A 25,389-nucleotide genomic window follows, 5' to 3' on the forward strand; every position below is an offset into this window, starting at 1 on the left:
GGAAAAAACAGTTTAATATCTTGTTATTATGTACAGTTCACAAATTGAAGTCATTGTTTCATTTCTAATCTGAAAGGGTTAGATAGTCTCTTGCTGTTATTGTTAACTTATATCATCAGTTGCTTCCGCATCCTGAAAATCTTAAATTGATCAATTAATCTTCCGAGATGCTGGCTGTTACGAGTGATGTGACTGAACATGCACCAAATGATTTAATTATTGTTTGTTGGAATCCAATTACCACATTGTAGGTATAGTATTCTTATATAGGAGATCTTGTTCTCCTTGATTCATCTGAATACCTATGGTTTAAAGTTTCAGACTTTGTAATTGGCTGACAATGTGTGCCTTATATTGTACCCCACTTCAGTGCTGGATCTAGTGACTCGTAAATGCTAGGTCAGGGACCATTCATTATGAAGAGTGCCTCGTAGCCAAAAATGTCTGCTATCAACTGAACTGGAATAAAAAACGAAAAGCCTTGTTCTTCCTGTCATTTTAATATCTTACTGTGACATCTTGTAGGATTTAAGTGGGAGAGGTGGAGTATTAGTTTATATTATGCATTTTCTACAGATAATGACATAGAGTAAGGCATGACTTCAAAGTAGCCCAGAAAAACATTTTAAAATTGTGTATGTTCAGACTTCTGTAAGTTTCACAAACTGAAAAACATTGAATACTTTTTGTCACAAGCATCAGGAAAACAGACTGCTTTCTGCAGACGTTTCATTTTCCATGACCCAGCTGTACTTGGTTAATGAACAGAAGTAACAAAACTTTGCCTTCTCTATATCAAAGTACGACTCCAACAGTCCATCACACAGCATTTAACCATTTTATGTTATATAAGCAGTTGAAAAGGACAATACAGTCTGGATGACAGTGGAAAAAAAAAAAGAGCTCCTTCTAAATTTTCAGAATTAATACAATGTCTGGATCGTATGCTTCAAAGGCTCCTGCTGTCCCATTCACTTTATGACCCTTCATGGTTAATTTCTTGTATTTCTATAATAATCACGTAACCAGCAATATGATAATGTGTTTGATTAATGTATCTTAAAGGAAGTGCTGATTTGAAAGTATATCTGTGAAAAAGAATTGTATGAACAAGTCGGTAAATATGTTTTCTTTACCTGTTGTGTGTGTTCTTGTCATCTCTTTGTCTCAGCCCATTTCATGGCTTTCTTAAATAATTCATCTCGGGGTGCTGAGAACAAACACCTGCTTTCTTGGAATACACAGAAGATTCGGACTTTAAAAAGAAGGGCTAGGAATGAGTTCTCAGAAGTTAGATATTGTCATGTTGCGTAGATTGAGCTGCTTCACTTCTCCTGAAAGCTGTACTGGCTTGTAGAAAAATTGTGCCAATTGCTCATACTTAGTTTGAATCCTGGAGATACTGTGGTCGGATAATAAAAGTCAAGGGGAGCTAAAGTTGGGAATTTCATGCTACTGGTTTTCTTTAGCTCTTTTGAGGAGGAAATGTTCTTTAGTATTTTAACAGTCAGGTTTGGTAGAGATTTTTTTTTTCCCAAGCTCTGCTATTTCAGAAGTGTTTGGGGAGAGAGTTCGCTTCCTGTCCATGTTCTGGAAATCCATGTTCTATAGACTGGGAATTGCTGCTTTTTAAGATTTACAAACTTAATGTGGTTTGCTGTGCTACAAGTTGAACTCACTGCTTAAAAAAAAAAAAAAAAGAGCGAAATGACCTGGTTGTGAAAGCCCCCAACTAGCTCCTCAGCAAGACACAAGTAGGAAGTACTCGAGCTTACGTTCCCTGACATTATTACTTGAATGCTATTGGATTTTATGTCTTAACTGTTGTTAATTGAATTTTGTCTTGAGCAAAAATCAGATACAGCAACAGAAGTTCAGCTGCAGTGGTAGGATTAGAAACTAGCTGCTCCTTGTCTAACTCAGGTATTTCTAAATTACCATTCATAGGAAACACTTGCTTTGTTTATCTTCAGCTTAGTTTTTTTTTCTGGTGATCTATTGCCTTACCCAAGAATATGAAAGAAATATACCAGCGATAATTCTCTATTGAAAAGATAAAAGCTGTAACTTAAAGTTGGAAGTAACTTTTTTATTTTCTTTTGATTTTAGGGATGCAGAGAGGCTTGAAGAGTTTTACACCAAGAACCAACAGCTCAGAGAGCAGCAAAAGGCGCTTCATGACACAATCAAGGTTCTAGAAGACAGGTGAACTTGTGTGTTTTCTTGTTTTTTTTTAGTTTGGGGGTTTGTTGTGTTCTTCCAGAGTAGCTATGTATATTTTGCAGCATTGCTTGTTTGTAAATCAGTCCTTTTCTAATACAGTCCAGATAGTGTGTTTTAAGGAGAAGTGTAGAGTTCATATTCTTCTGAGCGAATCAAATTGTTATTTTATTTTCTACATGCTTGGATCAGTAAAGGCAAATGGAAATTTAACTGGTTAGCCTAGGATGCAGACAGCTGTTTTAAGCCCTGTTCTTTTTAATCCCTATTTTTAGAGTTAAATTTTGTATCAAATACAAAACCCTAAGGTAAGGTCTGTAATGTGTTTTGAAGCAAATGAAATGATTCATTAAGAAATTTTCCAGTTTTGCAGGACTGATTTCAGATGTCTGTTCTGTGTAAGTTTCATCAGTTGTTCTATCTCTTGCTGCTCTGATTCAGCTGCTCTGATTCAGCTCCTCTGATCACCTTTTGTCTTGTTCTGCCTTTCACTTTTCTGCTTCTGTTTAATCTGTTATAGCCTGCCAAAAACAGTAGATGTGAGATGACAGTGCTTTTTTCATCTTCTTAAAAAGAAATGATAACTGTTTTGGATAGTGGGTGTTAAATTTGCTGCTAGTAGGCTCTTAAAAGTTTTCTCAGAACAGATCATTTCATGTGAAATTATTTTCTCGCGTTCCCATGTTACATCAAATTTTAGAGCTGCAATACTCAAAACTTGCTTTCAACTCTGATTCTCTGTAAAATGCACTAGGCATAAACTCATAGCCAGGCACGTACTCAGTTTTCACAACACATAGGTAGAGAGACATTTGCATGGAGGACGGAGTTCTCCAATCCCTTGGCAGATGAAATATGTACTGGGAAACAAAAGAAAAAATAAATAGTATTTAAAATGGTTTAATTTAGGAAGATGATAAAAGCTAGTATGAGGAGGCATCTCCAGTATTTTACTTTTTCCATTATTCCACAATATGAAAATATTCATAAATCAAGATGGCTTTTATTTCCAATATTAAACTGCAATATTGGAAATCTAACTTTTTTTCATCTGCTAACAGCAGCAAAGCACAACTCTTAGCCAGCTGGTATCTTATTTTACAGGAAAATAATCTGTATTTTGCTTAGATTTTTGTTGTGTACCAGAAATAAAATACCTTTAGTTATTATCTGTAAACCGAACACAGATTTCACAGCATGAACGAATGTGTCAGATAAGGTGTACTGATAGTTGAGTCTTTTTCTGATCATAGATGAGCTTTAAACAACTGATCTAGACCATGAGAGAACATGGAGGCAATGCCTCACGTGACCTTTTGGTTCCACTTCTAAGTATGGGTGTCAAAGTTAAAGGTTTTCTTGTTTGTTTGATATTTGTTACCGGCCAAACTATAATCCTTTTTATTTTACCAGATTGGTAGTTTTGCTGTACAAACAGCCAGTTAAGTGTGGATAGCTGCTTTATGTATGGCATTATTTTTATAAAGCTTTATTCTCTTGATTTTATTGAAGGTTAAGAGCAGGATTATGTGATCGTTGTGCTGTAACTGAAGAACATATGAGAAAGAAACAGCAAGAGTTTGAAAACATCCGGCAGCAAAATCTTAAACTCATCACTGAGCTTAGTAAGTTTTACCCACAAGTCTGCAGATAAAAGCAGTGTGTTTTGTAAACTAGTCCTTCATGAATTCCTAGAACTTTGTAGAATTTATGTATGGTACATTTTTGTACGTTCAGGAAGTTCTGTCAGACTGCAGAATCTCCTGACAGTATGTAACACATGGCAATTACTCATCATTTGAACCACCTTCGCTTAGATTGAAGTGCTAACACTGCGATTGTATTGATGTGAAAAATCTTACAACATGAGGTAGTGGAGCTGAAGTCTGACTGCTTTAGTTTGTTCCTAGTGTCAAAGCATAAAATGACAGATAACATGGTTTCCAGAGGAAGCCTTGACTTCAGAAGTAACTAGTAGTCTGAAAGTAGCAAGTTCAAAAGTTACCTGAGTCAAGCTTGTGTCCTATGGCAATTTTGTCGATGGATCTTAGAGATGTGGTGATCTAGTAGGTGTGACACCTTTGCCTTTTCTAACACTTTTAATGACTTAACTTGAAAATTCATTTTGGTAAGGCATAGAGGATGTGTGGTATTAGGGTTTAAGAATTGATTTGGTTTCTTTAGAAGACTTGACAAAATCAGATATAACACAATGATACCATAGAATCACCGAGGCTGGAAAAGACCTATGAGATCACCTAGTCCAACTGTCCACCTATCACCAATAGTTCTCGCTAAACTATGTCCCTCAACACAATGTCTAAATGTTCCTTGAACACCTCCAGGGTTGGTGATTCCACCATCTCCCTGGGCAGCCCATTCCAGCGCCTGACCACTTTTTCAGAAAGGTAATATTTCCTAACATCCAGACTGAATCTCCCCTGCCACAACTTGAGACCATTCCCCCTCGTCCTATCGCTAATTACATGAGAGAAGAGGCCGATCTCCAGCTCACTACAACCTCCCTTCAGGTAGTTACAGAGAGCGATGAGGTCTCCCCTGAGCCTCCTCTTCTCCAGACTGAACAATCCCAGCTCCCTCAGCCACTCCTCATAAGGCCTCTGCTCCAAACCATGTGTAAATTGATTTTGTTATTCTGTATTAATTGCAGTGAATGAGAAAAACAGCTTGCAGGATGAAAATAAAAAGATATCTGAACAGTTCCAGCAACTGCAGAAGGAATTGGAGTAAGTTTTGAGAGTTTCTGGTTTCCTTGAATCTTGGTAGTAGTGTCTGGGAATATAAATACTGACTTGTAAGTCTTTTAAACTTCATTTTATTCCTTTTAATAGATGTGAAAAAAATAGTCTAATGCCACTTTACACAAATAACGTAAAACTAACATTTTTGTGTTACGGAACTTTTTTTTTTAACTCTGTACACCAGGGCTTTTGAATGGAAAAGGTGGATAAATATCATAGAAGTTCAGTTTGACTTTTTGGTTGCTTGATTTCATGCACAACGCATTGGAAAGTCTTGCCTCTCATTCATTTATTCCTGTATAGACTCTTTACAGTTTCCTCCTAGGATAAGATTTCAGAGAAGTATTTTTTGTAATAGTCAGAGTTCCAGGATATTTCAGTAAATTTTTGAAATAAACTTCCGTTAACCTTACAATTTTAAAAAGAAAACAGTAAATTTTGAATAAAAATGATTTTTAAAAAGCTATAAATTAACTGTCAATCTGCACTCTGATATGATACCAAGAATGTACCGTATGATGTAGTTAATAAGCAATATGGTACACTGTGCAAGGCAGAGGTAGTAATTCCTTTCTTGTATAGCTGTTGTCTGACATCATCCAAAATTTATCCCAATTTTTGCTGTCTGTGAGGAAGTCACATGTGTAGGCAGATGGGAATGGGATGGTTAGTGTGGGCTTGATGTGTAAGGCTTTTTTTGCACATAATTTTTTTCTTATCTTCATCACGAAGTAACTTTGTTATTGGAGTAAAGCAACTCAAGAGTTCATTTCGAAAATGCCTATGGTTCTGTTTCTTTTGTATTTTTCAGTTCGTCTCCCAACTTTTGCACCTTAGGCATTTCATCTTTTCAAAATAACTTAATCCATCACACTAGGAGTATTCATTTTCAAGACCTAGTAGTAACAAATTTCTTTGTTTTCTACTCTATAATTCATTTTTTATAATGGATCTCCTTTGTAACTTGACTGACAGCAGTTTGGAAGAGGCATTAAAAAAGATGAATTGACACCACACAGATCCATTCAAGTTTGTCTAGATCCATACTGTTGCAGTTGAGCTTGCAATAAAAATCTGTAGCCACTGTAAGAAAGCTGAGAATGAGCAACATAACACCAAGTTATTTGCTCAGCATGTTAATTGGTTATCTAAATGAGCGCAGAGTTGAGTGGATCAAGAGTGATTTAAGGAGAAACATCCTGCTGTTTGTAATATAGTCACTACCTTTGGTCATTTTAGTAGAATTATATCCCACTGCTTAATTTAGAATTAAAAATTAAGATCTATATAACACCGCCAGATAAGTGTAAAATAGCAGTTTGCTTCTAGTGCAGGACATAAAATTAGGTTTTTGCAATCCTACATGTTGTGTTACCAAGGCTTAATATTGCAGAAGAAAATCTAAGACTCCTTTATAAAAGTGAAATCTGTTAACTTTTAGAAGACTTGTGTTATCTAATCCTCTATGAAATTAGAATTTTGTCATCTGTGGAAGGGAGCAGTGAGGGCATTTCTACAAAAACATTTGCTGAGATCTCAAATGTTTCCATAGCTCAGGAATGATTTAATGCATGTTTATGATATATGATACCTATGGCAGCAGCTTCTTTGCTTTTTTTTTTTTTTTTGTGATGGCATTTAGGAACTACGTTTTGGCTTGCGCAGAGCTGAGTTATGGAAAAATATTTATAGCAGGCAATTGTCTGTACAAGGCTGTGCCAGTAAATGTTAACGAGTACTCCATCAGCGAACTGAAATTTGTGATGTAACTAGATGAATACATTGTTTTGCTATATGTTTTGATTTAAGATATTGCTAGTAGATGGCACAGCATTCCAGTTATGGTATTTTCTCTGTGTATGGGCTAGAAAAGAGGAATTAAAGAATTGCACAATGGGATTCATTGAGGTGTCTGAAGAAAATAGATGAATCAATGCTTGTTATTAAATGTTCACAGTTAGTCATAGTAAAAAGCAAAACTTTGCAAAAATTCCCCTTGTCTGAAGCCAGACAGCTTTAATAGCTTTCCCATCATATTATTAACTTATTTTATGTATGATACCACGGTTCATTTTAACGCAAACGGAATTGTATCCCTATTTCCTCTTCTCCTAGATCAAAACCTTGCATCCTTCACTTTATAGTTAAGAAATTATCTTTTGGCCCATGTTTTCTCCTGAGAGTCATAAGGAAGAGCGCTACCAAAGAAGACCAAGCAGTCAGACTTAGATTTCCTTACGTTTATCTTTCACTGCCTCTTCCATTCTCTACTACCACCACATGACAGGGAGCAACGCCCTCGTGAAGTACTAAACAAACTCAATTAAAGTTAGAAGAATTGGAATTATACTACTTCGTTGTAGTTGTATATATGCATTTATTTTATAATGATCTTATTGAGATGTCTGTATATTCTAAATTGTTGCTTTCTTAAACTGTATGATTGTCCTGCATGCTAAAACTAAATCTCTGCATCTTGTGAACTTGAGGTTTTATTTGACCACCTACTTTGGTCTCCAGGGAGCGAAAGCAACAAGCACTGGATGCAGAAGAAGGCGTCATTCCAGATTCTCCCGTTCTCACTTCCTCATTTTCTATGGTTAATCGTATGAGGAGGAAAAAAGAGAATAGGCATATCCGATACACAGAACATACACACACAGACTTGGAACTCGCAAAGAGCAACAGTGGTAAGAGATGGTATTGTTTGGTTGGGTTTTTTTTTTTTTTACTACTTTTCAAAATTTTAAAGGGATAAAGAGTAAAAGACATAAGTTTGATTGCAAAGAGTGAAAACAAAAACAACAAAAAAGGAGTCTCAGTTCTTCTTCTGCCCATTTGTTGTTATTTTTCTATTCATGCAATAATATATGAATATATATGTGTGTGTATATATATGTCAATATAAATATATATATATTTTGGTGAGTGGAAAAATGGCTTTAGCAGCAACTGCTATATCACAGCTCAAAGCTTGTCTTAACCTCCTATTAAATGCAAGAGTTTCCTGACCCATACATCTGTAACTCCAAACTGACCAAAACTGTTAGGGTTTGACTTGTGTGTACAGCTTTATCACCACCTAGTGGAGAGTGAAACAAAGTTTTGCTACTTTTTGCAATTATCCTGCAATTACAGTAATATTTCTAAAACCCGTAGATATCTAATTCTAGTAACTGCATGATCCTTTTTTTTTCTAGTACCAATTCGATCTTTGCATTTGCTTTGTGCCGAACTCTGGAAATACTGTGCATATCTAATTTCCAAACTTGCTTCTGTAATGTCATAGAAATAGCTCTAATGTATTTTGACCATAACAGATAATTTTGGGGTAAGGGACTCCTGGTTTGTATTCTAGTGATGCACAGGAAATATGATAAAGAATCCAGGTGCTTTTAATGCATTCATTTCTCTTCTGAAATAATTTTAAAAATATTTTAAAAACATTTGTTTGGATCTAAATGTAAGTCTTGACTGAAAGCTTTCCAAGAATAAAAGCAGAACAAATGTGGGGTGAAGAGGGTGGGTTGGTTATTCATGCCTTTATTTTAAGCATCTAATTTTGGTGATGTGAACAGCTGATCTTTTCTAAACGTACACTTCTCTCAATTTTCTGAATAAAAAACTTGAGCTGTCAGATTAAACCAAAGTTATATATATAAGAAATGATGTAAATGCCTATGTCAGTTAATGGTTAAGGAAAGCAATAGGTGTCCAAGGCTATGTGGCACACGGGAAGTTGTTCATTTTTCAAATCTCAAGTTTTTTGCTTTTTCATTACCTTAGCTGGTGCAGAAATTCATTCTCTTGGACAATTTACTCTTTAATACTTTTGATGCTGTATTAACAAATGAAATGAGATCCTACTGCTTATGCAATCAGTATAGAAACTGATATAGTTTTGTCAGCATTATTTTATGACTGACTAGTAGACGATATGTCTGAGAGAAAGAGAATTAACATGAAATACTGAAAATAGTCAGATGTGCTTAGGCGAATGGATCTACTAACACCAAAGTTCATATTCAAGTGCTGTTAAGATTAGGACATTAGTTCTGTGTCTGCCTGTAACTGTAAAAGTAGGATATGTAGTTTCATCACGTGATAATGTTTATACAACGTTTTCTAGAGTTTCAAATTCCACTGTATTCCACACAAGTGAGTAGTCACCATGAAGAAGAGATACTAGTGGCTGACACCTGTGATCCACAACTGTCCCCTGTACCAAGTAAGTGTATTAATAGTTTTAGTTCTAATTCTATTTGAAATAAGGAAAGAAAACTTTGTACAGCTGAGGAGTTACCAACAATGGAGGTTCAGTTTTTGATCCTTCCCTTTAAACAAAGGATCCAGGAAAAGGAAATCCCATTTAATCACAGAACTGCTTCTGAACTACCTGCCTCAGTGCCAGTAGATAACGTGACCTGGTGGAATAGCAGTAGGGCTTAGAGTCAAGAAATAAAAAGAACCTCAGTGCAGCTCTTACTGCTGGTTTGTTTTGGTCAACTCATTCAATTGAGTTATGTCTGAGTTTTCAGCTGTAACACGATATAAAATACTCTGAGCATTGCACTTATTCTGAAGTGAGTATATAACATTTAGAAGTGCTTCTATTAATTATTCCTTTGTACTTGTGAATTGATTATAAGTCTTTAAATATTAAATCTTTCTCCGTAAACAGTTCTTTGACAAGAATTTTGTGTCCCTGATTTTTTTTTTCCTCTGAAGTATTTAACTACAAATGATTGAGCTGGAATGACTCATGCAAGTCAGGGTTGTGGTATTGCAGTTCTTTTACTTTCCCATCATATCATTACTTTGATTCAGTTTAATAAATGGAATAACATTATGCTTCTGAAAGAAGGGAAGCTCATCTCTTGGCTTTCATAAAAAAACACAAGAATAATAGAAGTATCACCTAGGAAATAAACCATGCAATCATTTTGCTATAAATACTCACTATTCCTGTTCTACGTGTTGTTCTCAGATTGCTCATGCCATGGACTGGGAGTTTGAAATATAACTTCTGCATAGCTTTGTATTTTAATTTTGGGGAATTGTAGGCCAGCAGGAATTGTATGTCTCTGATGAGAGCAAACTGCTGTATAATCACAGAAATCGATATATTTTTTTTTCCCTCTCCTTCTCTCATTGCTTCCAGATGTGATTCTGATACAGGTCAAACTATTTCCATAATAATCAGATTTCAATTTCGTGATTTTTTTTTGTTTTAGTTCAGAGTTTGTATCCCTTGTGTACTAGATTAAGACAATATATTTATATATATATATAACTTATTAAATGAATTTCTTTCTACTCATAAAGATAAACCAAGGATGGGAGGTTATCCTGTTCCAAAGCCATCTTTTAACTTGGCTGCAGTTGTTGCAGAAACAATTGGTCTTGCTGTTCAGGATGAATCTGTAAGTATTAGTCACGGATTTCACACATAATCAACTTTTTTGCCAGTTGTTTTGGAAAGCAGTGTTTTCGTCTTTTGCATTAAAATTCTGCAGAACGTATTTAGAGTTCCAGTAAGCTCCCTCTAGCTTACTTTTTCTTACTTTATAAAGGATTTCTATAGCAAGAGGGGACATAACTGAGCTGACTTGTCTGCAGAATGGGGAGACAGGAGGGTCATATTTCTTGCTGTGAAAAGATATTTCAAGTTTGACAAAGGTAGTGGAGTAAATCCTAGGGTGCTTGTGCTGTGATCAAGGTGTAACACACTAAAGCAGCTTACTTGGTGATGAGACTCTTGATGTATTTGATATTTTTGCTTTGTAAGTACAATGAAGGTGGTAGTAATTTTTTCCTTTAAATAGAAAAAGTACCTGCGTTTGTATGTACGTCTCTGAAGGAATTTTTAAGTTTCCATAAGATTTCTTTAATAGCTGCTCGTGAAAAGTTCATCTCTTGTTTAGTTTGTTACTTTTCAGAGCGAATGATTATATTTGAATGGGACTTTAGAGCATTTATGTGTAAATCTAGCATGCTGATAAACTTTAACAGCTTCTAACACTTTCATTCTTCATTTTATTTCACGACTTGCAAGGAGTCCCAGAGCGTACTGAGTTCTCCCCACACTAGTACTGCTATGAACCAGGCTCCAGAGAGCATACATTGTGAAGACTTGAGAAAACATTCAGCTTCTGAATCAAGAAACGAAGACAACAGTTTAGGGTGTGTTTCCACTTGTTATAATAATATTGTTTTAAACAACATCTTGCTTTAAAGGTACAGACATGGAAATAAAACTCTTTTCATATTTTCTTTGATGTAAATAAGTCACCACTAGAAAGGAACTCATAAAATGCAAAACTGTGGACTTTTACTTCCCTTTCACACTTGCAGTGTGTGAGCTTTCTATGTATGCAGTCCTTTCCGTATGTTTTTCATATGTTTTATAGATCACAAGTGAAAACCAGAGTAGTTCCAAAAAAAAAAAAAAAGCCATGAAAAAGAAAAAACAAAACTTGCACACTTTTCCTTCACTTGCAGAAGCTTTGAGAGTCTGTTGTCACGGTTATAGTCTGTACAAGATCCTACATAGATTATTTTCTCAGCCATTCCCACTTTCTACCATTTCATGGAACTTAAAGGTAGGCAGTCCTTCAGCAGGAGAGATTCCTTACTTCCTAGACCAAAAGTTTCCCTGTTCTTTTTCCTTCTGTTCTCAGTTCATTTTAGTGAATAATGTCAGTTAATACTCTTGACAGCTTCTTGCAGATCATTGATGGGAAGCGTGTAGGTTTTTTTTTTTTTCTGTCTTTCTTCCCCCAGCCACCAGAAAATGATTTAATCTCTCACTGTATTCAGTCTTTCAGGTCCATCTCAGAACACTCCACCACGTGTTGACTGGGATTCTCAGGTAGTTTCTCCTGTTTTTGGAGCTTCTAGCAATACGAGGAACAACTCAAGTACAAGTCATACACCTTGTATTTTAGATTCAGAATCAAAGCCTAATGTCAAAATCAACCTCTTCAACAATCCTTCCAGTTCCAGATCTCATAAAAATAGATCAAAATCTGAAGATGTCGCTTTTGTCGCACCACTGAATCTTGGAACTGAAATCAACTCAGTTATCAGCCAGGTCTCTGTCAACAGGCAAATGGTTGTGAAAAAGAATAGTAATGAGGTTGTAACTTGTGTTGGAAACACTTGTGCGGCTAAAAGTGAGGTGATGAAGAATGATTTCCTTCTCGTACACCAGAAGCAGCTAGAAGGAAGGTGTGCTAAGAGAAAGAAAGCTGAAGATGAGGATGCAGTTAGCTGTGAAAATGCATCCTTCAACAAAGAGAACTCTGTACCCTTTCAATCAGATATTCAGCACGTTAATGGGGAACATACAGGTGATAAGCCCTTGGATCTGTCTGATCGCTTCTCTGGAGTCCGTTGTCAAGAGAAAAAACAAGGAAGCGAGGAGACCTGTAAAAATAAACTGAAGCAGGTGACTCTGTATGATGTTTTTTTGCAGCTAGGGAAGCCCATTCATGAGGGTTCATCATCTGTTCAGAATGCCAACAATGAGAGGAGTTTGTTTGGCAGAGATATGCGAGAGGAATCCTATGTACAAGAGGCAGTACTGGCAAAAACATTTGCAGATACGAAAAAGCAGATCCAAATGAAAGAAGAAGTTCCTCCCTTAAAAGTTACGCCACTGCCAAGTACTATAGACACAGAGCAACTTTTTAGTGATGTGAAGGTATGTTTTTCTTGATTTTTCTTCTCTTTTGAAATGCCATGTTTAAGTTTTGGGAAAGAGTAAAATTGCAATATGTTGTTAGGTTGCCAGTGACCATGTACCAAACAGAAAGAAAACAAGGACAGGGCATGGAGAGTCTGAACCAGCGTCTGTACTTCAACCAAACCCTTGTAGACTATCAAAAAATAAAGTACAGCCAAACGAGCAAGGTAACTTAAAGAAATTGTTCATTTCATTACCTTATCCTCATAGCTTATGCTGCAGATGAATAGAATTCTTTATATCTTGTCTTCTTCATATTTAGTCTCTTTCTGTTCTGCACTTCTCAAGATCATGTTCAGATTTTCAATTACAGTTTGCTGCATTTCATTAAGCTTTCCTTTAGTAGTATCTTCCCCATATTCTTTTGCCTCTATATGATGAATATATCATTGGCATTCAGCTGTAAACTTAACAAATATGGAATAGTCTTTATATCTCATTTATTTAGCATGTTTATCTGCACGGCGCCTTACTGCTGTGCATGAGTTACAGATAGTTTAAACTCAAGCTTCCTGAAATTTTATCTCACTATCTACATCAAATGCTCGAAAACTGTTCTTAAGTGTAACAATGAGCCATTTTGTTAATGCTTTATGATCTAATAGAGAAATCTGTATCTATAATAATGAACAGATGCTGTAAAATACTTTCCTTGGAAGTTGTATACTCTTTTTCTGTAGGTGATCACAGTCTTAATTTCTTTTTATAGCTGGATTTATGGTTCTACATATGTTCCTTAGCTATGCTGTCGCACTGCACACTTGATGTGGAAACACTTAAAAGTTTATAAGTTTAAAAAAAAAAATCTTTAAGCTGTTTGTGTGGTTATGTATCTTGAAATCTAAACTTCTAGTTCACAGCTACACTGGGAGTCATCTCTAGAACAGTGACCAGACACTACCGTACTCTTGTGTTCTAAAAATTAACTTTTATATTCTTATTAATCTTATGTCTTCTATGCAATTTTAACATTACTTGATTTGCACAGTACAGAGATTTTTCTCAGCAAGAGTATCTGTTATGTATTAAATACCTTGTAGAAATGTATAGGCATGGTGCGCTCTCTGAACATGACCAAAAAAAAAAAACCCCAAACCTTGAGATGTATTTGTGAATCTTCAGATGAAACATGATTTATGCTTATTATATTTATTATTTGAGGAAAAGTCAATCCCTAAAACCAAAGATGAAATGAAAGCTAACTTAAATTTTAAATATCAGATGCTACTTCCAGAGTTTGATTCTGATTTGTCTTTTTTTGTCATATTCTCTGTATCCAGACCTGAAAGAAAAACCTTTAGAAAACCTTCAGTGGAGCATAGACCCAGGAGCTGACCTTGCGCAGTACAAAATGGATGTAACTGTGATTGATACGAAGGTGAGCAATTGCTTTGCAACAAGTCAGCATGTTCCATCATGCTGGGGAAAAAAAGCCTCTAGAAGTAATAAGAGGAACTTAATTCCAGGCAGACCAAACCCACTTGCTAACTGAAATCGATTTGGCTCACTTGATGCTTTTTCACGCTCCTGAAATGTTTGTTTATTCACAGTATAGTTCAGTTATCCTGTAACGCTTCAGCTATCTTGTTGTATTTGATAAACTTTGCCATGTGGATACTCAGAATGAAACAGATGGGCTTGACAATATTTTGGGATTTCTTTGAAAACAAAAAATGTTACAAATCTCATGACATTTTCTGTGAAAACATTCATGAAGATATCTCTCTTTAAGTAATAGAAGATGTGCAGATCATGACAATTATCCTTCCTTATTTAAGGAATAACATTTAAATAAGAGGATCACTGCGAATTTTCCTGAAATTTGCTGGCTTTCCTCTCAAATAAGATCAATCTTAACGTGTTTTGAATTGACACTGACTGCTTCTGAATTTCTGTACCTTTAATGTAAATTTTTTCATCATAGAATTTTAACACAAAAACTTTAAGGAGTGTCTTGCCTAGCAAGTAATGTAATTCACCAGATAAATTTCCAAAGAGTTTCCAGGAACAATGACAAAATGCTTTTAGATTATTTAGACTAATAGTGATTGCACCGGTTGCTTCTGAGTGTAGTTGTCATGTTTCCTTTTTTTATTCAGGATGATTCTCAGTCAAGAATTGCAGGGGAAGTTGTTGATATGGATTATACATATGTTAGTGAAAGTGTGCTACTAAAAATGAAAAATCAAGAGCAAACCCAGGCAAGCAGTCCAAGTAAGACTTCTTTTTTCCCTCTTTGGTTTGATTTTTTTTTTTTTGGAGGAGAAAACAAAGGATATTTTTTTCCCATGTGTGATTAGATAATACAAACTGGCTTGAAGCAAAAAAAAAAAAAAAAAAAAAAAAAAAAAAAACAGACTTATTTTTGCAGTTACAAAGATGAGCCTGTCTCATAGTAGAATTGTTGGTGGTTGTTTCTTTCTTTAAACTTATGCTGTGTAAACAAGGTTTGTTGTGAGACAAAGCTAGAACTGTGCTTTTACAGTGCTTAAATAGTTAAATACTTTTTTCCATGTTCTAACCTGTAATGAACACACTTACAACTAAAAGCTTTGAAAGGCTGATAGGTAATCATATCAGACTTTCTATGGAAGACCAATCTCATTTTTAATAGCATATAATTAGAACTAGTGTAGCTAAAATAAATCCAGATGTGTTTATATCACCTCTAACATACGATATGTGGTAAATCACAGTTGCAGGGCCATGACTTCGATGACAGCAGTTGCATTCTGGTTTTTGCTTTGAGGGTGGTGGTGGTCATTTTTTATTATTGTTTTGGTTCTGTTGGTTTTTGGTTGGTTGGGGATGTTTGCTGTTGTTTTGGTTCTGTTTCAAGATTTTGCAGCTTGATCACATTACTGTAATTTTTTTCCTACACAAAGAAAAGTATTTCCTTCTGCTTGGAAAAGTCCATCATTACAACAACCAAAATCTCATGCATGTACTGTTGAAGTTCAAGGTATATCGAAGTGATTCAGCAGTTAATAGAAGTTTAGAAATAGAAACAAGATATCTTTATGAAAAATATGAGCGTTATTCACTTTCTAAACGTTACTGGAGTGGCTGCAGAATGAATAAATGTATTATTGAGTTAATCAGTACTAGAGCTGGAAGTAGATGTGGTGGGTTGTTAGAGTTAGAGTAGTATGGTTAGGTTGCGGTTGGACTTGATGATCTTGAAGGTCTTTTCCAACCTGAGCAATTCTATGATTCTATGATTCTTTACTTAATTTGTTGAGAGAGTATTTTGGATGTTCATTGTTTGTTGGGTTTTTTTTTCTGTAATAGGAAGTGAAAAAAAAATGAATGATACCATAACAGAAATGTTTGATCGGACAGCTGATGAACAATATGAATCATGCCTACCAGAAGATAGTCTTTCCGCGTGTGATGAAAAAGAAACTCTTCATGGTGAAGAGCAGGACAAAGGAATAACAGTAGCAAGCAAGAAACTAAAGAGTGGGATATGATTTTTTTTTTTTCCTCCTCTTTATTAGACTGGTCAAACTGCAAGAGTTGAAGTCAGGGTCTGTTCTATAGGAACAAATACGCCAAATAAACCATGAGTTCATTTTCCATAAGTTCATGGGATAATCCATTCATTGTAATGACATAATATAGACCAATATGGAAATTATTCTATTGATTCATTTACATTACATGCATATAAATATGGGAGCTGTAATGGAAGTTGACACAGAAGCTGTACAACAGTCACTCCTCAAGAAAACACCAGTTTTTGGCTGTGGGTTAGGATTGTGATTTACTTGCTTTCTGTGTTCCCCACCTGTATTGAGATTTCCCAATACTTTGTATTTTAAGTAACCTTTCCTATTCTGCTCATCTTATCTCACTGCTCTATTTTTTCTTCTCCCCTAATGCTTTGTGATCACTGATCAACCAATTCTATATTATTTTTACTTCTTACTTGAATCTGCTGCCTCAGAGCAGCGTGTACATGGCATTTTTGTATTTCTTAATAGCCCACTAATCATTTTAGAGACCTTTCTGCAGGCAGTCTATTAACCTTATGTGACGTGTGACTTTTTGTTCTGCCTGTTTACAGAACATGAGGATAAACAAGATAAAGCCAAACAGAAAGCTTTTGTGGAGCCATATTTCAAAAGCGATGAAAGGTAATTTGCCCAATATAAATAGTAATAAAAGTAGTTTGTTTAACATAGGCATTCTAAGGGTATTTCCTCCTTAAAGAGAACTTGTTCTGCCATAAAGTAAACCTGTTAGTATGCAGCTTATTAGCAGCTGAAGATGCACAGGTAAAAGATACTGTAAATTAGATAAAAGCTGAAGTAGAGGGGAAAAAAAAAGCACATTGAGGTTTATCGGTCACATTTGTTGCAAAGTAAGGAATGGTATTTCTGCTTTTTATAATCCTGTTGAATGAAGTATTTTGTAATCCATGTGGTTTCTTATGGGCATGTAGCCATGCATGAGTTTATCATCAAAGAGCCGATGGGTTGCTTGTACAAATAAGAAAAAAGTTGTTATCTCTGGTGTTTTTTTTCCCTTCCTCTAGGCAATAAATGAGGAATGTTACGTAACTGTATGCCTTAGGGCTTCCTCTGTTGCCTTTCTGCCTAATCATCATCATTGATAGTCCGAGTCTTAATTTCATAATGATACCAAGCCCTTCAGTTAAATAATTACTGTCTTTTTTTTTTAACATTGGCCTGTTTTCTTTGTAGATGAAAATTCGTTCAGTGTTTTGTAGTTTCGAAAAAGAGCACGTTAGTTGGAAAAAAAAAATCTTAGTTCAGTGTTTGAACTGCAACATAACATAACTCCTGCAGAAATCAGCGCAGGAGCTTCCAAGTCTCAAAATGTGTTCTATGGAACTGGTATTTTTCAGTAATTTAGATCAAGTCACTTGCATATGATGAAAAGCCATAAGCACCTGACACACATGTGGTTTAAAGATTCTGTTATATTTTAAAAACTCTGGAACTGTTTTAATTACAAAAGTAATCATATTCAAATACGAAATGTAGGATGTTTGGGTTTTGTAGATGCTGTGACTTTTTTTCTTTGGAAGCTATCCATTATTGTATCCTAAAAAAGGGAAATTCCTCAGACATGTAGAGGAATTAACAGCTCTATCCTATGAAAACATTTTTGCATTTCAGAAAGAATACTGTTCTAGATTTTCCTCATATTGAGGTGATTCGAAAGAAAGAAGAAAGAAGAAAATTGCCTGGCCATACTTGTAAGGAATGTGAAATTGTAAGTAGCATTGGAAATTTTGGTCTTCTAGCTCTTCTACTATCTACATTCTGAATTGCTGTTGAAATTGAGTCTGGTCGCATCATCTTCTGTATATGCAGGAGCAAAAAGTTGTTTAACAAAGCTGTTCACAAAGTTACTTTTTTTTAATCTGTAGTAACTGCATGCAACTTCTCTTTTTTTTTTGTATGCCTGTATGAAGTTTGAAGCTTCTGACAGTGTGATTCCAGTACAGTTTTTGTTAACAAAAGAAACGTTAGATAGTCAAAGAATTATAAGGCTCTAAACTCTACTAAAACTCACAGGTACTGGAATAAGTATGTTTTGTTTCTTGTTGTACCTCTGTCTTGTTTGTTTCTTTTTTTTCCTGAGGCATCTGTATTTTCAGATCATTACACCAACATAGCTACTAATGTAAATAGATAGGCAAATGTATACAAAAATATTTATATTACTAGGAGAAAAGTATGGGCTTTTAGGTTTCTCCATTACGAGTTTTTCCTTCCTTTAAAACTACTAAACTGCTTACATATAATTTGAAGAAAGATAAAATATTGACATAGTTACATGTGTAGTAATGACGTATTTAATTTTATTCGAGTAGACTGAGTTAATTAGGCAATGATCTAATAAGTAAACATGCCAGAAGTGTTGATTAATGACTGAATAATGATGGATTCTCTCAGGAGTCTTTTCACGTAATTTCCACACAAATATGTGTTGGTATGGAACCAACACTGTTCATAGATTCTGCTGCTGGTCATCCTATAGCTACATTACATTTATTTAGCTGAAGAAATTTATTGGACCTTATTTTGAACTAAAACATATTACTGAAAAATACCCATGGTAAAAGTCATTAAATTAAAATAATTTTTACAGTCAACTAAAAATACAGTTTTCAAAAGTGTGCTTAGTTCAGAAAGTTTGAAGGAAAACAGGATGTTGAAAGGAAGGGAAAAAAGAAAAACCAAAATCTTTAGTCTGTTTCTTGGCCCAAGAGTCACATACTAACTTTCAGTTTCCTGCATCTGTAAGCTACGGATCAGTCAATATAGTTCTCATTACTTCCTGACTACTAGAGTGGCAATTCTGGAAACATTAACAGCTTTGATTTTTTACAGTAGGTTTCTACATTTAAAAAAATATATCTTATTTAAAGTTTAAAGTCCAGGCCATTGAAGATAAATGTCTTAGAATTTGTGGAATGCTTGGCTGTATCATTGCAACATGCGTAATAAAACTACCTTTCAATGAAATGCCTATGAAAAAAGGAGTTTTAGACAAAGCATAACTAATACTTTAGAAGTCTTGGCTTATTAGTCAGAGGGTTTGAAAAGTTTCCAAGGTCTGAGGAAATGTTTAGGGAATGGGCTGAAATTGGTAAATAGTTTCTGGCCAAGTGCTGCAAGCAATATCCGAGGGGTTACCTGTTCACCGCAAGCTGATGGGAGAGATCTGACTTCTGCACATACTCTGGCAATCTGATATTTAAGTCCTTTAAGTCCTGATCATAAAACTTTTTCAAATGTTCCATTCATCTCACAGTTGTAAAATGTAGTAAGATGTCTTCTATTATGATGACTTGGTGATGAGATCGGAGAAAGAGTGTGTGCAGGAGCTGCATAGAGTTTGTAAAATAAAATGTTTGTTAGTGTGATTCAGTTTCACTTCACTTTAAGTAGGATAATCAGAGTCGAGTGTTTTTACACACATTTAGATTAGAGAAATGACTAAGCAACTGTGCTAACCTAACAAGGAGAGCATTTGAAGGATTTGTTCTCTTAAGACTGCAAATAAAAGTAAAGTTTTGTAAACAAAAAATCATTTGATGGTGAATGTACTGCAGGTCTAACTTCTCACACATAGGAAAACTTAGATGCAGTGTTCTGTGGGGGTTGACAATGGTGTGGATATCTCCATCTAGAAGACAGCTGAGTTATTTTTTTCTTAATAGCTGCCATATGTAACCTTTGCAGTCTTTACCAACGCAATACTTCTTAATTTTAGCTTGTTTAGAAAAGTTACTTTTGAATTCTTTGGATTACACATGCAGCTTGATTGATTTGGTTTTTTAATTATCTGTTCCTCCAGAACTGCTCAGTATTTTTCATTGCTTGATACGTAAATACTCCCCAGCAATCATAATCTCTTTATCCCCTCCCCCAAAATGCAGTACATTGCAGATTTTCAGTAGGCTACTTTGTAAAATCCCAACTGTTTAAAGGCCAAACATAGTGTGTACCACTTAAATAAGACTCATTAATAATCACATACAATTTTTATAATTAATTTTGTTGACTCTAGCTCCACGTCATTTCTTAACTTTTATCAGTGATATATGTACTAGATGATAATTGTCTGTTCCTCCTTTTTCATTAGTCTCTACATTTGTAACAGAGTGCCAGACATTTTTCCAGCTGGGTCTCTGAAGACCAGCTGACTTAACAGTGGCCCTACTTCATCTGACTCAATCCCTCAATTGTCGATACCCACTCAAGTTCTGGCCTTGGCCATAGGCTTTTTGCTGTTGAAGGAAACCTTGATTAAGACAGTAGTAAACTAAGTTTCTCCAGGTTCAGGCACTGAAAGGAGTTCTGCTGTTGGAATTTTGGAAACAGGAAGGTTTTCATGCCTATTTTATGGTTTGCCTGCTATCAATTTGGAAAAAAGGAATTTATCAGAATACTTTACTGTTCTAAATAAGTGGGTTTTTTGAAATGCTACCAGTAGATGGAGACAGGAAGTAAAGTAATCTCTATTGACAGAAGTGTTCTGTCCCTTTCCTGTTTCCCGGTCTAGATTACTTTCCAGATGACTTAATGAGGTTTTAATTCTGCATTTTTTTTGAATCACAACGCTATCATTTGATGAAATTGTTTTACCACTTTTATGAGGGCAATCCAAACTGAGTCTGTCTTTGCTTCCTGAATCATATATAATGCTTTCAGCTTTGAAAATGCCATAGTATCTTGTGGTAGCAAGTGCCCAATAGCAGTTTTAGGAGATGTTAAGCTAAAATCACAAGTTAAAACACTAGAAGACTGCACTGAACAATCTAGTATTTGCTTTCATTATACTTAAGGGAACATGCAGCAAAGAAGCTTGGAGGACGTGTGTACTTTTCTCTGTGCATTCCCTAGCACAGCTGACAGATTTAATTATTAATTTAAACAAAAAGTAGCTAGTCAATTTACTACTTACTCTAGAGAAAGTACAACTGTCAAGTAGTTTCTGGAGACTCAATGATCAGTCAGCATGTTGATCTAGCTATTTATGTGCTCCTAGTTTGGAGATATTAAAGCAGGAAGAATTTTGACTTATGTTTGCTGTAGGCACTGTAAATTTAGATACTATAATGTAGTGGCATTAATTTTGTGGCATTGATGTTTACTTCTTTTCTGTTTTATTTGTAAATGCAAACTGAACCTTCTTTTACTAGGAAACTCATATCTTTCTTGACACCTGTGCCAGTTTGACAAAATCAGCCAGTAAAACTGTTGACATAAGTAATTATACACCTTGCTAAACCTTTTACCTGTGGTATGCTAAAAGATACAAAGCTAACAAATGTGCCACTGTAAGGCTATGCTTAGTGTATAAATTCTGTAAACTTTTGGGATAACAGCCAGGTATTTGTCATTTGGATAACAAATCTTTACTCTTGGCTATCCTCACCATTACTTTTAGATAACTGTGTTAGTAAACACTGATTGACAATGTCATTGTGTGAAGCAGTTCCTCTATACATACGAATTTGTTAACTTGGAATTTTTTTTCTAACATACAGTATTATGCAGATATTCCAGAAGAGGAGAGAGAAAAGAAGCTAGCTGCCTGTTCAAGACACAGATTTCGCTACATTCCACCAAATACACCTGAAAATTTCTGGGAGGTTGGATTTCCTTCCACTCAAACTTGTATGGAAAGAGGTTAGTGTAAAAGATGGCTCATAAATCCAGGAAACCATTTTAGAAAAAAAAATCTGCTTTATAAAGTGCTTTGTTCCTAGTTCTTCAGGCAGCCTTTCTCACCTAGCCTTTCTGAGATCCATTTACTTATCAGTAACTGTTATTCCGAATTAATATTGTCTATTTCAGCAGCTGCTGTACTACTAGGAAGAAGAAAATGTAGGGAAACTTTCTTATAAACTAGATAGAAAAGGCAGAAGTAATTGGTGTTGTCATAGAACTTAATTGAAACCCTACTTGTCCTTGAACCAAAACAAGAAGTGGGTCGACGTTTTCAGAGGCAAAGGCTGAGAGATTGTACTTGCTGAGGACAGACAGGCAGCACCACTGATCTCCTTTGTCTGTATCTTGGGAGTTCCTTATAACAAAACAAAAATGGAAAAGTTGAGGGTCAGAGGTGTTTTGGTAGTTCTTAGTACACATACCCTATTTATCAGTGAAACTCAAAAGCTGTTTTTCTGACTTCTCTTCACACAGAAGATTGTTCTTTCTAAATACTTTCTGTAAATCCTGGATGCTGGTATAAAAACTGGTTTTTACTAAACTTTAAAACAAGTTCGTACTGTACTGTATGTACATTTCTTGAGAATGGTGAAACTGTGAGGTAAGGAGTCCTATATGAGCTCTCTTTGCAGCTAATATGAATAAAGTAACTCAAAACATTAATCTTCACTTATTTTCATCTGTTCTCTTAGCAGTTTCAGGGCAGGTGTAGGAAAACATAACCAGGGATATGAATGTGTTCTTGTATGGTGATTGCCGTATCATACTTAATCATTCAGAACAAACAGCACTGATTTTCAGATCCTTAAGATAACTTTATTAGTGCAAATCATACTGCTTAATTAAGATGTACTGAGCTGAGCTCATATAAATTCGAAGCTGGATTTCTAGGGAATGTGTGATTTCAAGCGTAACGTTCAGAACTGTAAGTTTCCCTGCACATCGTGGGATTCAAATGTGACATTTTCCATTGAAGTTTTAGTCAGGTTCCCCCTTCTTAAAGATCTGCTGTGAGAGGTTAAGCTAGTTACCAAATTTGCAGGCCATTAGGCTTCGTGAAGATGTTTTGTTCTTCTCCCATAAATTTGTCTCTGATATTGCATCTGGTACAGTGAATTCTTCAGTCCAGCTAGCCTGCACCACAGGAACACTGCTGAATCACCACTTCCTTTGTGAGTTATCTCTTTCCTCCTTTCTGTATCCAGCTAGCTATGGCTTGGCTGTGGCTAACTCATTCCTCCTTTATATTAGTCTGTGAGAGGCACTACAGTGGTGAGAATTCTTCTTTGGTTTGAGATGATTTTCTTGAGATGAACAAACCATTGTCCTTCCTCTTCCAACGTTGGTTGCCTTTTATGTGTTCCAACCGAGGAGAAAGCTGATCCAGACTAAGCAATGTCCATTTTACAACATCAGGTGATCAAGATATCCTGTTAGAGACATTGTCTGTTTCTATTCATTTGGAATCTGCTTGCACTCCTGTTACATTGGCTTCTCAGCAGTCTCCTTGTTCTGCTAGGATAAGAGCTGGTCAGTTGTTAATGGTCCTCAACAGCATATGAAAGACAGACTTTAGATCTGCTTTTCCTTTATAAAAGCAGTGGTGGAGCAGGAACACTGGGAAGGCTTCCAATGATGATGAACAATTGCAGAAGTAGGGAGTGTATGTAGGATGTATTTTCTATTTCTTACTGTTATCTTGAACCAACTGGATTTTTAAAATAACAGAAGATTGTATAGAAAGTGTTCTCCAGCTATGAAGTAGGAATCTACTACTCTCACCTCAGCGGATGTAACTGCTGATAAACAGTAAAGGTTTGACAAAAGCCAGATGCTGTAACTGATTTGCATGAAGTGCCTGCTTACTGTCTATGCTAGCTAAGTTGAGCGTGTTACAGAAATTTCCTATGCACTTTTCATATCAGAAAGCTGTTTAAAGTATGTTTGATCAGTAGGTTTGGCTTTTTCCAGTTAGACAAGTCTTTTATTAAAGAGAATGCTCTCAAAACAGAGGGATGTACTCTTTAAACTCACAAAATGCACGTGCCTAAATTTTCCTGTATATGAGTGGAATACATTTTAAGAAGTTAATTTTGTCAGACAACTGAATTTGCAGGACTAGCGTACTTTGTTACTCTTATGTAAAATCTTCAGTAAAATCTGCAGGAAAGATGATGAAAAATGCAATTTTGTATTTAGATGAACAGTTCATAGCCTCTATTCTTCTCTTCAGTCTTACCTGTCAGTATTGCATTACTCTGTAGTCACCTACCAGAAAGCAACTGAGTGTTTTCATTAATGATACAGCACCCTGGGATTTGTAACTTTTTGTCAAGTGGGGAGGGGGGGTAGAATAATCAGAAGGTTTTTTGAGGGTAAGAAAAAATAAAGCTGAAGCTATGCATGTTGTTATATTTATTACTTCAGATTTGTTCTTATTCTTTTAAGGATATATTAAAGAGGATGTCGCACCCTGTCAGCGTCCAAAAAGACGGCAGCCTTATGCTGTAATGTTCTCTCCAAAAGGCAAAGAGCAGAAGACATAAATGATGGGGAAGTAAAGCACACCAACTCGAAGAGCGTCTTTCCTGTCCTTAGATATTTATAGTTAATATAAACTTGAAATAGAGACCTGTTTTTCACAATGATAAATCATTTCGTTAAATATGTAAATTTTATAAAATTCATTTGGAAATCTGAAGTATCTACCAGGAAACCAAACTATTTAATGTATGTTTGTTTCATATTGTGTTAATACATTTTGTATTATTTTTTTGCACCTGTCAAACAATGAGTCTTTTTCTTTTCTTTGAAGTCGACTGCTACAATTTCTGCAAATCCCATCTAATCTTGTTGTTGTTGAGTACCTTCTTTGAAGTCACTGAGATCACAGTTCTTCTTGCAAGGTCTAAGTGCCTGTCAATGGGAACAGAGATGCAGATTTTGTAGGGTGATTCCATTTTGCACTGGATTTTTATATATGAACTTTTTCTTCTAGAAATAATAGTTTTATCTACTTGTAATAAAAGTATATTAAATTGGAAAGGAATCTACTGTTCATAGTTTTGGAGCTGTAAAAACCTGTACAGTCTTTTCTTTCTTAAATGTATAGCACCACATTTCTTCACTGTTTAAATTAGAATATCCAGTTTTTCTTTTTTGTTGTTTTGTTTTAAGTTACAATGTCTCATTTATTGATAGGGAGATAAACATTGTTACTTCTAAATTTGTATGACAGCTGTGCATTGGGTTCTAGACAATGACCACTGCTACCCACTAGTTTATGAAGAATTCTCCAGAGGTATTTTAAATGAATTATTTGTGGGGAGTATAGTTAATTCCATACTTGTGTTTGAAGGGTAAGAACAGAATGAAGGAGGCCAGATAACGCTTTTAGCTAGGTGGACAGACAAAAGATCACTTAAGAATAAGATACTTAAGA

At 35.4% G+C, this 25,389-nt stretch overlaps 1 protein-coding gene across 7 annotated transcripts in view; it reads left to right on the top strand.

Moving 5' to 3' along the window:
- Window positions 1–24,996, top strand: part of RBBP8 (RB binding protein 8, endonuclease) — a 38,754-nt gene extending 13,758 nt beyond the window's left edge. For 4 of the 7 annotated variants that reach the window (XM_021389008.1, XM_021389011.1, XM_021389012.1 and 1 more), the window contains 16 exons: window positions 2,110–2,205; window positions 3,733–3,845; window positions 4,892–4,967; window positions 7,503–7,672; window positions 9,112–9,210; window positions 10,308–10,405; window positions 11,038–11,165; window positions 11,802–12,687; window positions 12,770–12,896; window positions 14,010–14,107; window positions 14,829–14,943; window positions 16,021–16,191; window positions 16,799–16,868; window positions 17,877–17,973; window positions 21,764–21,905; window positions 24,396–24,996. In XM_021389008.1, coding sequence (XP_021244683.1) covers window positions 2,110–2,205; window positions 3,733–3,845; window positions 4,892–4,967; window positions 7,503–7,672; window positions 9,112–9,210; window positions 10,308–10,405; window positions 11,038–11,165; window positions 11,802–12,687; window positions 12,770–12,896; window positions 14,010–14,107; window positions 14,829–14,943; window positions 16,021–16,191; window positions 16,799–16,868; window positions 17,877–17,973; window positions 21,764–21,905; window positions 24,396–24,493 — 2,584 coding nt within the window. In that variant the 3' untranslated portion in view covers window positions 24,494–24,996. The remainder of the gene's footprint in view (window positions 1–2,109; window positions 2,206–3,732; window positions 3,846–4,891; window positions 4,968–7,502; window positions 7,673–9,111; window positions 9,211–10,307; window positions 10,406–11,037; window positions 11,166–11,801; window positions 12,688–12,769; window positions 12,897–14,009; window positions 14,108–14,828; window positions 14,944–16,020; window positions 16,192–16,798; window positions 16,869–17,876; window positions 17,974–21,763; window positions 21,906–24,395) is intronic. The other 3 variants (XM_021389010.1, XM_021389013.1, XM_021389014.1) reach the window with 2 other exon arrangements.

This window comes from Numida meleagris, chromosome 2 (genome assembly GCF_002078875.1).
Source record: "Numida meleagris isolate 19003 breed g44 Domestic line chromosome 2, NumMel1.0, whole genome shotgun sequence".
Taxonomy (NCBI): Eukaryota; Metazoa; Chordata; class Aves; order Galliformes; family Numididae; genus Numida; species Numida meleagris.